The 14,227-nt window shown below is 56.6% G+C and overlaps 1 protein-coding gene across 23 annotated transcripts in view; it reads right to left on the reverse strand.

Annotated features, from left to right (window-relative positions):
- PTPRF (protein tyrosine phosphatase receptor type F) overlaps window positions 1-14,227 on the reverse strand; it is an 86,479-nt gene that overhangs the window by 6,703 nt on the left and 65,549 nt on the right. For 8 of the 23 annotated variants that reach the window (XM_081054785.1, XM_081054782.1, XM_081054781.1 and 5 more), the window contains 11 exons: window positions 13,857-13,883; window positions 12,400-12,517; window positions 11,742-12,320; window positions 10,979-11,076; window positions 10,550-10,803; window positions 10,366-10,459; window positions 9,553-9,771; window positions 9,062-9,216; window positions 6,370-6,485; window positions 2,735-2,767; window positions 1,806-1,903 (listed from right to left, as the gene is read on the reverse strand). In XM_081054785.1, coding sequence (XP_080910911.1) covers window positions 1,806-1,903; window positions 2,735-2,767; window positions 6,370-6,485; window positions 9,062-9,216; window positions 9,553-9,771; window positions 10,366-10,459; window positions 10,550-10,803; window positions 10,979-11,076; window positions 11,742-12,320; window positions 12,400-12,517; window positions 13,857-13,883 — 1,791 coding nt within the window. The remainder of the gene's footprint in view (window positions 1-1,805; window positions 1,904-2,734; window positions 2,768-6,369; window positions 6,486-9,061; window positions 9,217-9,552; window positions 9,772-10,365; window positions 10,460-10,549; window positions 10,804-10,978; window positions 11,077-11,741; window positions 12,321-12,399; window positions 12,518-13,856; window positions 13,884-14,227) is intronic. The other 15 variants (XM_081054768.1, XM_081054767.1, XM_081054772.1 and 12 more) reach the window with 6 other exon arrangements.

The raw sequence follows: 14,227 nt of genomic DNA on the forward strand, positions 1-14,227 counted from the left end.
ACAGTAACAGCTCAATCCTAGTGAGAGCTGACTGCATGCTTGGCACTGCTGTAAGCACTCTGCATGTATACCCTTACCTAATCCTCCTACGAAGCAGGTTCTAGTATTATCTTTCTTTCACAGGTGGATACAATCCCCAGTTCTCAGCAGAGTACACGTTGTGGCACCAGCCTGTTTCTCTCCACAGGACAGTGCACGCACTGCTTCCGCGAGTTCCCCCAGCACAACCCACACCTCAGCCTGCTTGCATGCTGTCAGCCTACCTTCTCTGCACGTATGCCACATTTACTGCTAGGGCATATTGTCCTATTCCATGTTGATTTTCTATCTGCACTTATCTCCCCACTGGTTGAGGTCCCTGAAGGCATCTACCTCCCTCTCCCCAGCAAGCAGCACAGGGATGGCACATGGTAGGAGCTTGACAATGCATGACGAATGGCTGACTGACCATGAAAGGTAACAGAACTATGGTATCCTAGCTGAAGGAAAGACCGCCGTAGGCCGGGGTAGCCAGAGAATGCTTCCTGCAGGAGAAGGATTTTGTAAGGAAGGCTCATACTGGTGGAGAGAAGTGGGCAGAAGGTGGAAGTGGGAACACTGGGAGCCTGGACAGGGAGGTGCAGAGCCTTGTTAGGAGTAAGGGCAGGTGTGGGACATAGGACTGGATGTGTATGGGCTGGCGACCATGGAAGGCCACCCTCGCCAGCTGAAGAACTGAAGGCAGGGAGCCCAGCTCACAGGATTTGTTACCCTGGCAGCAGGACCTTATGCAAAGCAGGGCCCCAGTGGGTGCTCCACAGGTAGAGGCAGCATGCTTTCCTCGCAGCAGACATGTTCATCAATCTGCCTGCCAAGCTCAATTTCCTCTGCAGGAACCTGGCCCACAGCCCTCGGAAGCTGCCTGGCCCACAGTCCGTGGAAGAGGAACCCTGGTGCCTAGGACACCACAGATAGCTGAGGGTGGACATCTGACCAGAGAGGAGCAAACTCCAGACTGAGCCAGCCCCGCACCAGGAACAGGGAAAACGGCAGGGCTGAGTCACAATGACAGCTCCGTCGGTGCTCGTCACAGGAGGCGGGGCTCTACTGGTCACATCTTTCACTAGCAAAGCTGGGCCGCCTGGAAGCCCTCAGACCCCAGACTGAGGGAGCAGTGCGCTGAAATCTGAGTCCCCAGCAGGGAGGAGTCAAGGCCAGAGTGAAGTGACTATGTGGAGGGCCCTGAGCAGGAGGGTTTGTGCAGCCTGAGCCGAATCCTGATTCCCATCTCTGTGATTTGTGCAGCTCTGAGAATATGTGAGCACAAGTGTGTGCAGGGCACAGGCTGTCAGGCAGGCCAGGGTGTGAGTCCTGGCTCCATTTACTCATTAGCTGTTTGACCTTGGGCAAGTCACTTGCCCTCTCTGAACCTCAGCTTCCTCATCTGTAAGATGGGATAATAAAAGTACCCATTTCCCAGGGTTCTGGGAAGGACTGAGTACAATGAAGTATGCAAAGTGCCTAGCCCGGTGCTGGCCTGTAGTAAACTCTTGACGCTAACCATTATTATTGGGGTGTGTGTGTCCTTTTGCCTGCCTCTGTGAGCATCTGGGCATGTGTCTAACTGTGTAGACCTGAGGTACTGGAAGGGCCTCGGCCATGCCCAGCACCTGAGTAGCCAAATTCCCCACTTGCCACTGCTGACCCCTCCAATCTGTGCTCTGGGGAAGCCTGGAGCCCCTCACCCACATCTGGGACATAAGGCAGGACAGGAGCGGGCATGGGGCTAGGCCTGGGTCAGGTGGTAGAGGGTGGGGATGTCTCACCTCATACTCCTGGGAGAACTTGAGGCCATCATTGGCTTTGAGGCGCTCAATGTTGTCCGCTAGGTCAGTGATGGGGATGGGCGGGTGGTCTCGCATACCTGGGGGAGTGGGGGCACACACAGGAAGAGTTAGCATGAGGCCGAGAGAGGTGGTAGAGACAGCCCCAATGCATGTATGTGCACATGTAAACGTGTGACCATGGAGCACTCGGCACTGGTGGCATGGAGACAGTGGCACATGCGGCGACAGGAATGGCAGAGCACACGACTGGGGGGAGGGGGCAGAGAGGGAGTGTGTGTGCCGTGAGCACGTGTGAGCATGTGTGCGTGACACGGCGCTGAGTGGGGACACCAGGGCCCCACCTGGCGGGTTCTCAAGAGGGATGAGAGGCTTCCTCCCTTCCAGGCTGGGGCTGGAACCTGGATGGGGCAGCTGACAGGATGGGGCTGTGGGCTTCTTCAGCCTGCACCCCTGCCCCAGGGGCCCTGTCTGTGGACAGCCCTCCTGCCCCTCACTGGCGCCAGTCACCATGGGAGACTTGGTGACATCATTGTCCCAGCACTGAGCACATGGATGGAGTGATCACGAAGTTCAGAGAGACATGGCAGAGTGACACAGACGAACAGAGAGAGAGAAGTGGAGGTGAGGAGGGGGAGATGGAGACAAAGAGACAGGAGTGGCACCCAGAAAGGGGTCAACCAGAGGCCCGAGGAGAGAGACACGGAGCCACTGGCGGGGGGAGCCAAACTGCAGGAGGCAAGTTTGGGAGAAGGAGGATGGAGAAGGAAAAAGATGACACAGTGAGAAGGGAGAGAGGGGAAGGGAGAGAGAAGTATTCAAAGAAAAAGGGAGGCGATGGGATGAGAAAAAGAAGAGGAAACACACAGAAGCCAGAATAGGCCCCAAACATGGGAACTTGGAAAACTAACTTGAGATATTCGGGCAACTGGGGACACTGGAACCTGTAGAGAAAAGAACAAAAAAATATCGGGGCAAGAGAAGAAAGCCCATTAACCTTCTCTGATGACATCACGGTGGGACACAGAGCAGGGATGGTGAGGTGGTGAAGGGGCCGAGAGGGCTCGGGAGTGGGGGACAGGTGTGGGAGGGCCACGACCAGGGGGCAGTAAGGGGCTCGGGGCTGAGGGGCAAGTCCTACCACAGGCCCCATTCTGCCACCAGAGAAACACAGATGGATCTCCATCCAGAGCTGGGCTCTCCCAACTCCGGGGGGCCTGGCTGGCTGTGGGAGAGTAGGGGGGGCTCTTTTTACAACTATATGGTGGTCCAAACCAACCCTCATTCCCTCTAGTATCAAAATCTGACCATGGCTATTTGCAGATGATTTGGCAAAAGGGTAGTGTGTTTTTATACAGAGAGATGAGGCACATATGGCAAGAAAGGAAGGGTCAGTCTGCACAACAGGCAGATGACGACTGATTACTCTTACAGCTTTTCTGTAGGGGTGACACATTTTCAGAATAAAAATTAAATGGTAACAGAGAAAAATAAGTGTTTACTGAACTAAAAAACCATAGAAAGGAAACTCTCAGCCGTGAAGAGTGCTGCCATCCCCACTGTGCCTACCACTGTCCCTTGTCCTTCCGGTGTCCCTGGCTTCCTGGACACTGCTGGTGTCCACAGGGGCACCTCTCCCCGCCAGCAGCCTCAGCTCCTTTGATCTCCGCATTTCTGGTGACGCTCATGGCCATCCCCATTGCCTGACCTGGGCTACAGCCTCCTGTCCAGCTGGCCCCATCCCCCTGCACTGGGCCTTTAACACCACTACAGACTGCCTCTTCTTCAGCCCGCCTTTTCCTCTCAGGTCCCTGCCATTTCCCTCTGGCTCCTGCAGCCACAGGGATTCAGGATCGGTCCCCTGGGCCCTCAGCCTGCACAGCAATTCTCCGAGTCGCACCCACACACAGGCCAAGATTCTCTCGTGACCCTGGTCTAACCACTTTCATGTCATCCCAGAGAAAACAGACCATTGGCCGAGAACTCCAGCCACATGTTCTCTTCCACTGGCCTCCCATGCTCCCCTGGTCTAGAGCTCAGAGGCATCGCCCACACCTCCCCCAGGCTGACTCACACCCCCCACTCAGGGGTTGGACCCGTGTCTCAAATGCTCACTCAAATGACCACTGTCCCTAAACAATGCCATATTGGAAAGAAATCCTTTCTTGACCCCACCACACCCCTCTCTCCTCTCTCTGATCCTTTACACCTGGACTCCGAAAGGGGTTTCTGCATTTGCTCCTTCCCAGCTCACTATTCCTCAAACCACTGAAACACTTCTGCCCCCAGGTTCTCTCCAAAGTCCCCACTGCCAAAGCCGAAGGTCCTTCTGGGTCTCCACCACGAAATCCTCGCCCTTACAGCCCTCCCATCCCTGGCTTCAGGGCTGCCACCCATCTGTCCTCTCTCTAGTTGCTCCATCTTAGCCTCCCTGCTACTCTTCATTCTTCCTCAGCGTTTCACCTCCTTCTCTGGCTGCTCTTTCCGCCGCGCTCTGGAGAGCCCAACTATTCTTGGGCTTTGACCACTGCATGCCCTTTGGCACCTCCCACGCCTGTGGTTCCAGCCAGGTTGTCAGTGTGCGGGTGCAGCCCCACAGACTCGGCTGCCGCCTAGACCCCCTACTCCACTGATCAGCCAGCAACCATGGAGTTATCCTTGCATGGCCCCCCTGCTGCCGCTACTTCCTCCATGCTTCTCCAACCCCACTGCTATCTTCCAAGTCAGGTCCTCAGCACCTTTCACTTAATCAGTAGCCTTCTAAATAAGTCTCCCTCCCCTATTCTCCACCTGTATTCCACACAGCAGCCAGAGTGATATTCCTACAGCACAATTCTGACCCTGTTGTTCCCCTGCCGTAAACCTTTACTGCCTCCCTGGTACCTTGAAGACGAAGTCTAAAGCCCCGAGCCAGGCGCTCGGGTTCTGCTGTGACTGGATCTCCACCTGACCCTCCAGTCTCATCTCTGGGCTCTCAATATCCCCCGCTCCAATGCAGCACACTTAGTGCCTCCAAGCTGCTCCTGCATACGCTATGTCCACCGATGAGAGAGCCCCTCCCACTCCCTCTTTGCACAATTATTGCCCTCGTGGTATGGCATCCCTTCTCAGAGGCTTCTCTGCCTTCCAGGTGCCTAACATGCTGGAGATCTGATTCCTCAGATACCCAGGTTGCAACAGCCTGCGAGGTCTGCCTGGCTCTTTCTCTCCCAAGACATGTGCCCTTGGAATTCAGTCCCCATGTTGTGAAGGAGCCAGGGCCAGGTGGGCTCGGAGCTGATTCTAGCTTCAACCACCACACATGTGAATGAACGAATGAGTCTTCAGAATTCAGGGGTCAGCAAACTTCCAGGAAAGGTCAGATGGTAAATATTTTTGGCTTTGTGGATATAAGGTATTCACCACACCTATTTAACTCTGGCTTTCTAGCATGAATGTAGCCATAGACAATACATACATAAATAGGCATGGCTGTACTTGAATAAAACTTCATTTGCAAAAACAGGTGGTGGCCGTATTTGGCCATGGGCATAGTTTGCTGACCCCTGCTTTAAATGATTCTAGCTCCCAGACTTCAAGTCTTCCAGTTGAGGGCCTAGATATTCTAGAATAGAGACATGCTGTTCCTGCTGTGCTCCTGTCTGAATTTCTGACTCACAAAAACTGTGAGAGATAATACATAATTATTGTTGTTCTAAGCCATTAAGTTTTGGGGTGATTTTATATGCAGTAATAATTAGCTCATATATACACAGACCCTGTAGTTCACTCATTCATTCAACTGTCAGTGTTTGTTTCAGAGACATTCAATAGGAACCCACCATGTGCACAATATGAGGGATGACAAAAAAGATACAATTCCTGGCTCCACAGAGCTCAGACTGTCATCGAAGCAATTCCAGCCCAGGGTGAGAGGTGTCATGATGGAAAAAGCAGAGAGGTTCTGGGAGCTGAGTAGAGACCCCAGACCTGTGTCGGGGCTGGGGCAGTCTGGGAGATGTCACCGAGACGTCTGAGCTGTGTCTATTGGGGCACGGGGAGGAAGTGACATTTCAGGTAGAAGGAACAGGCAGAAAGCCATGTGAGAGTGGCTGGGAAAGGAAGCGTAGGCACCAAGCCCTGTGCTCTCAGGGTAAAGCTGGGGCCAGCCTCCAGGAAGCTGTGGGCATGCCACCCCACTGTAAGCGTATGATGGGGCATTTCCCACCAACACATCCTTATTTCATGTGGAGGGGCCAGCATGCAGGGGCTGGCTACCTAGTGGCTGGAAGTGGGCTCTGTGAGGGCCCTTAACCCATAGCTGGAAGAGGCTTAGATCAAAGATGAGGCAGGGTCTACGCAGCTGGGCTTCCTCTGAGAGGCTCGTAGGCCCTGGGGTGCCTGTCTAACTATTGGATGTAGGGGTTTCTCAGTCACTTCAACGAAGTGGATGGTACAGGGAGAAGGGCAAAAAAGAGAAACAAGAAATGGGGCACGAGACCAGGATCCCTTGGTGGACACCCCAGGGACCTGGGCTGGGGCAGGCAAACTGGAGGAGCCACCCTACCTGGGGTCTGATAGTTGAGCCTCCGCATTTCCACGGGGTCAGAGGAATGGGCCAGCAAAGAGTCCTTTAGCCCAATTGACTGCTCATCCTTGGATGATGGGGAGTGGGTCCTTTTCCTGAAGAGGCAGAAGGGCAGTTGGTGAGAACTCGAGGTTCAGGCAGAGGACAGAGATGCATGGTGGGGTCGACTGCCACGGAGACCTTGTGCTCATGTCTCTGTCCCCCGTACCAGCCCACCCCTTCCTGGGGTCTCTGAGCGCAGGGGAGCCAGAGGCAGAGCAGCTTCAACATGGAGAACACAGGGTGGGAGTGGGAGAGTGGGGAGTGGACAGAGGGAAGTGCAACGAGGAAAAAGGGGTTGCAGAGGCTGGTGGCTCCTTCTGACAGAGGGCAGGTCACTGCTGGGCAGTGGCTGCTGTCCCCAAGGCCACCACAGCTGAGACAGCAAGAGCCACCCACTAGGAATAAACATGCAAGTGACACATAAGATACGCAAACATCACAGAGCGCTGGGCCCCAGCTGTCTGGCCCTCAGTATCAGGGTAAATGCCCAGAGCAGCAGGGGTGGGACAGGGAAGGCATCACCCTAGCCCGGCAGAGTCCTCCTTCGCTGGCTTCAGCACCCTTGACTACAGAGATAGGGTCAGAGACAGACTATGGGGTCTAGCTGCTGACAAGCATCCAGGGGCCGCTTCTGCTTGGTGGACACAAAAGTTTGGGGAGAAAACTTGCGTGAGTGCGCACGAGTGTGTAGCAGTACACATTTCCCCACTGCCCTGCAGACAGTGCTCTTTGCACATATGCAAGACTCTGTTTCCGGCAGCACTTAGGTAACTCGGAGAATAGGGAGCCCAGTAGAAGGCTTTGGTGAGCTCAGAGCAAGTCTGTGCACACAGGAGAAGCAGTGGAAGTCTGCAGTACACCTACGCCCTGGAGAAGGGGCACCCCCTGTGCAAGGTACAAATGGAGAGAGTGACAGAGCCTGCCCCAGAGCCTGCTGAGCTGACCGGATAGCCACAGGCCAGGAGGCTTCCAGTCAAAGCACCGCCCCTCCCGGCTGGGCCCGAAATGTGCACAAGGAGAAGAAGTGAAAGGGGAGGAGTGTGAAGAGAGAAGGAATGACTCCTACCTTTCTTGTTTACTAGGTCCCGAAAGACAGGCAAGGACAGAAGAAAGGAATGGTCACTGTTTCCGCCAAGCACTCAGGTCCTCTCCTGACATGGGGGACACTGAGGGACCTATTTATGGCACCCACATGGCATCACAGGGAGGGAGCTGCCTCTCCTGGCAGACACCAAGACCCAGATGGGAGTGAGGAGGAGGGTGAGTGGGTGTGGGGGACACGACTCAGGTCCCCACCCACAGGTCTCCATGCCCTGGATCAGGACAACCTGTCCTACTCACCCTGGGAGGAAGAAATTAACTCTCCAGGGAGGCGGCACTGGGTGCAGGTCAGGGGTTAGGGGCAGGGGAGACATGGGACACAGAGCACAGGAACTCATGTGGCACATGTTCAGACACACGCATTCTAACAAGCATTCACTGACGTGTCTTGTGGGCTCAGCTTTATGCTGAATGCTAGAAATGCAGGCCCAGTGATGTACCCAATGCAGCATCACCAGGACAGCCGGGGGGCTGTGTGGGGGCCGGGGAGAGCCTTGTGTACACCGGGGCCTGGAAGGGAGTCCTAAAGGATGAGATGGCAGTTGCCAGGTGGGCAGGGAGCGGGACAGCTGCAGAGTAGAGGAGGCACGGTCCGCGCTGGTGGGGAACTGTATAAATTCAGTGGGACAATGATGCTCCCAACACCTGGGGGCAGGGGCCAGACTAGCCAGGCATTTGAGTCAAGTTACAGAGGTGGGGTTTTATCTTGGGAGCCACTAAAAAGTTTGTAAGTGAGGTGACAAAGTTAAATCTTTGGCAGTCCCTTTCACAGTGCAAGGTGGATGGACAGGGTAGGGGGACTCCAAGGGAAGGTGGGTGCCACTGCCTGAGAGAGAGGACTAAAGTGTGCGATGTGCCAGGTCCCCAGCTGCCTGCACATGCGTCATCTTGCGGGGAGCCCACCGGGACGGGCAGCAGGAGCAGATCCAGAGATATTCAGGATAGGATTCATGGGAGATAGTGGAGCCAGAGGGCAGAGGAGGGGTGAGGGTGACACCCAGGTTTGACAAGTAACTAGGGGGCCAGGAGGTGGGTTTCGGGGAAGTTTTAAGACACACCGAGTGTGGGGCAGCTGTGGATGCTGTGGTCACAGCAGGCAGGCAACAGAGGTCTGCCAAGTAAACGTCCATGGGCACGTGGGCCTGCAGCTGGGTCTTGACCTCCCTAGGCCTAAGCAGGAGTCGTCATCTAGTAATTGTGGCAGAGAAAAACACTGAAGGTAGGAAGCCGGGAGAGGGCAGTGTTTGGAAGCTGAGAGAGACACACGCTCACATCCACCAGAGACAGAGGGAGACACACCTACGAATGCACGTTAACCAGCCCCGTGGAGCCTCGGCTCCTTCCCACACCTAGGTAACAGACGTACACGTGCACACACACTGCGTCTGCTCTTCCTGGCTTCCCACTGAGCCCGTGGCTGAGGTGCAGGCTGCTGCTGGCTGCCCTGTGCCTGCATGCACCAGGCCTGGAGGGCCTGAGAGTCCAGGGACAGGTGGCCGTCCCCGGGAGTCCTGAGTGCAGCACTCACCTCTTGAACAGGAGGATGGCGATGACAATGAGGATGATGAGGATGACCGCCAGGACGGGGCCTGTCACCCACAGCATCTCAGGCTCCTCCTGCTGCTGGGCTGGTGCCACCTGGACCACGATCTCATCGGAGTAGGGGCTGGAGGCATAGCGCTTCTGTGGCCCAGTGGAGGAACAGCACGGCTGGTGAGCGCAGTGTGAGATCTCCCACCCTCTGCCCACCTGACTTAGAGAAAGGGCTCTGGGGCTGTGCTATACTGGGCCGTGTGGGCCTGGTCTCTCAGACCTAAGCCCGGTCAGCTGACTGGGTCCCTAGGGTAGGTTTGGTCTGGCCTCCTGGGTCCTAGGGGCTGGTGTCTTGAGATCTCTTGTGTAGGTCTGGGGTCTCTGGGGCTGCCCCAGGCCTGGGATCTCAGGGTGTTAGAGCCTGGCCTGGTCTCAGGTCAGGCCTGGGGTCGTGGGGTGCTGAGGGCCTAGGCGGCTCAGGCAGACCTGGTCCACAGGCTCCTTCAGGGAGGCGAGCACAAAGCACTGGTAGCTCAGGTCCGGGGACAGGGGCCGGTTGTAGAAGCCCCGGTAGCTCTTCTTGTCCCCCAGGGTGAAGGTCTCGGGGAGCACGTCCACCTGAGCAGCCACGTACGGCTTCAGCCGCTCTGTCTGCCGCCGCCGCCGCCGCCGCTCCCCACCGCCCTGCTCAATGGCCTCCAGGAGCTGACGGAGCAGAGCACAAAGTCACATGGGCTTTGGAGCACATGCCCCTGGGCCTGTGGCCTGAGACCGGAGCTCACCTTCTGTGTAAGGGGCCCGAGCCCATCCACTGCCTGGCCCACTGTCCTCACAGAAAAATGTCAGACTCCAGACACGACAACGCCACTCTTTCCCGCCAACCCAGTATAAAGACACCCTCTGGGTAACCTGCCTCTCTATCTAACTAGAATAAGCTGGTTCCACACTGCTGTGAGAAGAGGAAGGCGATTCCAAATGAGCTGGGGACGCCGTTCTAGCCCCACCCTGGCCTCCAGACCCTCAGGACCCTCTAAAATCTACAGGACTCGGGGCTCTCTACACCCGCAGAGACGTCTCTGCTTCCTCTCACCCCAGGAATCCTCGGCAAACCCCTCCAGGGGACGCTCTGTAAGCCTCTAGGAGTTCTCTAAAACTCCTGGGGGCCACTGCAAGAGTTCCTCTCCCCTGGGAAGGGGCCGGCTGCCAGCCAGAGCAGCCAGAGAAATTCCAATTTGGGGAAGCCACTGGGGCCACAGCCAATCGTTGCCATGGGGCTGCCACCTGGGCCCATCTCTGTACCTCGTCCAGCTCCAGCTCCTCGGGTGTGTTCCACCTCGGTGTCAGCAAGCTCCCGCCCACACGGTCAATGGGCACGACCACCACATAGAACCACCTGGGGTGGGGCAGAGCAGGAACCAGAACTGTCATTACCTGTGCGTGTGTCACTAGCCCAGCCCTCCTCCCCAAGGCCTCATCTGCACACCTGATGAGCGAAGGGTCCTGCACATGGGGCATGGAGAGGGTGAAGCGGCCATCCTCTATATAGGCGGAGGCAAGCAGCGGCTTGTGCTGCAGGAGGTCGGGGGCTGTGCGGATGGACACAAGGTGCTGCAGGCCCCCGGCACTGCTGCCACGATTCATTAGCACGAACGAGTATTCTGTGTTTGGCTGCAGGTCTGCGATCAGCTTCTGCATCGAGTGCCCATCCACCTCCACACTCTGCCCATTGTATAGAATCTGCGGGGAAAGGGGCAGGCAGCACATGGGGGGAGGCGTCCCATCCCTGGACTGCAGGGCAGAGCTCGAATGCACACCTAACCAGGATTCTGCATCATGAATGCACATAATGGGACTGAAACGATGACCGCAGCAATCTCGAGTGTGGGCTGGGCTGGCCGTGGCCCTCACCTACCTTGAAGGGTACAGGTGATTTGTAGGAGTCGGGAACCTCCCAGCTGAGCAGCACAGATGTCTTCATTGCAGCTGCTACTCGGAAGTTCTTGGCAAACACTGTGCAACGTAAGGAAGAAGTCAGTACTGGCTGTGTAACAGGTAGAGTGAATGGCCTGAAGGGTTCCCCGCCAGGAAGATACCTGTGGGGCTCAGGGCTTAGGAATGGTTGTAGAGAACCATGCACCCCACTGCCAGCCAGTTTCAAATTACACAGTTGAGCTCCCAGCCCCCCAGATCTTCCACACAGTAAGCACCCAATCAGCAGATGCCACAGCACCCACAGTCAAAGATCTCCACAAGTGCTTGGGTCAAAGCTGGAGCTCACAGACACCAGGTGAGAACGATCACAGGTCAGTGGGATTTAGTCATGAGAAACATGTGGCCACACACCAGAGCACGGTAGAACATGTTCATTAGAGGTCAGTGGGTCGTGGCCCCAAGAGATTAGTGTTGTACACTCAAGAATGGTGATACAGTCAAAAGAGATCAATGGGTCAAGGTCACAAAAGACTGGAGTCACACAGAAGAGGTCAATAGATCAAGACAGCAGAAGTCAGGGGGTCACACACCGAGTATGTGGCGCCCATTCACTAGAGGTTAGTGGTCACGGTCATGAGAGACTGGAGGGTCACACAGCAGAGGCTGGTGGATCAGTCGCCAGAAATCAGTGGGTCAAGGACAGCCGAGCTCCCCAGGCGCAGCCGCATGCCCACAGCACACACCTTGCTCCATGGGCATGGTCCGGGACTGGATGCTGGGGCTGAGTGGGCCGGCGCCTTTGCTGGTATGTGCGCGGACCTTGACGTCATAAGTGGTATCCGGCTTGAGGCTGAAGAGAGTAAGGCAGGTGTCTGCAGTGGTGTTCTGCAGCTCCTGCTGGCTGTTGATGTCACGGTATACCACGGTGTAGTTGGTGATGCGCCCGTTCCTCTCCGCCAGCACCGGAGGGTCCCAGGTCAGTTCCGTGGTAGAGGTAGTCAGCCCTATCACACGCAGGTTTTGGGGGAAGCCGCTGGGCACATCCTCGGGGGTCATGATCTCCTTCTTGAACTCCTCACCTAGGCCGGCTCGGTTCTTGGCAGCAAGCCGGAAGATGTAGGTCGCCCCCTTGTGCAGGCCGGTGACCGTAAAGTGCTGGTCGTCCTTGCCAAAATCTATGGTGTTGGGGCTGACCTCGTCGGCCCGGTGGTACTGCAGCCGGTAGCCCAGCAGCTCACCAGGCAGCTCTTTGGGTGGGTGCCACTGGAGCAGGGCGGTGTTCATGGCTGTGGTGCTAACCATCATGGTGGGCCGGCCTGGGACTGAACAACCACGCACTGGGCTCTGGTGCTGCCCTCCTCGCCACCCCACCCTTGGCTCTGTCCCTGACCCCTCACTCACCTGCCCCTGTCGTCGTGACGATTTTGGGCTTGCTTCGGGCACCATCTCCTTTGGTGGTATAGGCGGCGACAGTAATGGAGTAGGTAGTCTCTGGAGTTAGGCTACTGATGGTGGTTTCCTAAGGGAGAAGGAGGGGCCCATTCCCATCACAGGAGAGCAAGGAGAGGCCAGACAAGGCTAGCCACCTCAGGAGCTTAGCTGGTGGGGAGTCCCCAGGGCACACAGGGCCAGAGATCCTGAAAGAGGGTGCTGTGCAATGCTGGCCTCTGCTGGAGGCAGGGCAGGCAGGTGGGATGTGTGCCCTGGAGGATCCCGCCTGTCCCAGGAGCCACACGCCTGGGGCAGACAGCTCATTCTTCCTTTCAGACAAGAACAAAGGGCCACACTGTTCCTTCACTCCTTTGCACTGTGAATGACACCTTGTGAGATCTATGTACACACGACACACGGGGCACAGGGCGTTGCATGCACGTAGCATCTTGCACGGCTCCTGGCACACACATGCACGCAGCCTATAGCTGTTTCTGCATAAGCAGGTGGAAGGCCACCTGTAGATAAGAATGTACACTTACATACACCCACAGAGCAAGGTACAGGGGTGGGCTAAGGTGTTAGCCTACAGGACCAAGTCAGGACCCCATCTGACCCCCATTAAGGCACTGGCTCTGCAAACACCTTATGCCCTGCAGGACCTCCCGAGACAGGGAGGAAAGACAAGGACAGGAAACCCCCACCCTGGGGAATGCACTTCCCCATCAGCCCAGTGATGCCTGAGAAGTCAGCCAGGGCAGTGTCCCCTCGCCTTGGCAGGCCCTGCCCATATGCCCATGTCCAGCCAAGGCATCATTACCGGACATGCTGAGAAACACCATGGGAGGCCAAGCCACGCCACAGAGGGAAGAGTGGGAAGAAAGGAGGGACCACTGAGCAGTGGGAACAGAGCTGTCACCACCAGCCCTGGTCTCCCTCCAGCTCTGAGCCCTGGGTGGGCCACTGCAGCCAACACCAACCCCTCACAGGCCCCCTCCTGCCCCAGCTGGAGGGTCTCCCAGGGCTGGGGCTCCCAAATGCACCAATGCCAGAACCCGGCTCTCCAGACTCCCCTCCCAGCCTGGGCCCAGAACAGGCGATTGACTTTTCACTTCAGGGATCAATAAGGCCTAACAATCAGGATCAGATTTAACTCCACCCCCTTCTGGCCAAAGCAAGGGCCGGGCCCCGGTCCATCGTGAACATTGGCCTGAAATTGCAGCTCAACAGGCAAGAAGTAAGGATTAGAGGAAATGCCAATCGCTGCTCAGCTCAGTGCTCCTGTCTAAACGCCTATTTTCTCCGGATGTGGCTGGTGCCCTGTAGATCTTGGCAGCTCAGGCTTGGAGGGAAGGCAGGGGAGGGGGAGTGGCCCACGAGCCCAGCCTGACCCAGGGTTTGTCCGTGCTCGCACACCTGTTACTTACATAGTCCTCGGACTCCTCTGGTTGCCACTGACCGCGGGAGAGGGAGAGAAAGGGAGACAGGATGTGAAGGATTCTGGCCGGCAGGGAGCCTGGCCCAGGGAAGGCAGATGGAGGACGAGGGCCATTTAAGTGCCCATGAGGTAGCACTCCAGGACCACTCCCCACCAGAAGACTCCAGTTCCTTCCTCATCAGCCCAGCTGTGTATAGCACGCTGAGGAGGGGAGAGCTCCGGGCCACAGAGGGATCAGAAAGTGCCACTTGGAGGTGCTTTGAGGGCAAGGCTGCCAGACTTGGACAGTGAGTTGACAGCTCAGGGAGGGAAGATAGCATGGGTGAGCAGGGAGGGTGACTGTACACCCTGGTTTGCCTG

Source organism: Rhinolophus hipposideros, assembly GCF_964194185.1.
Source record: "Rhinolophus hipposideros genome assembly, chromosome: 8".
Lineage (NCBI taxonomy): Eukaryota > Metazoa > Chordata > Mammalia > Chiroptera > Rhinolophidae > Rhinolophus > Rhinolophus hipposideros.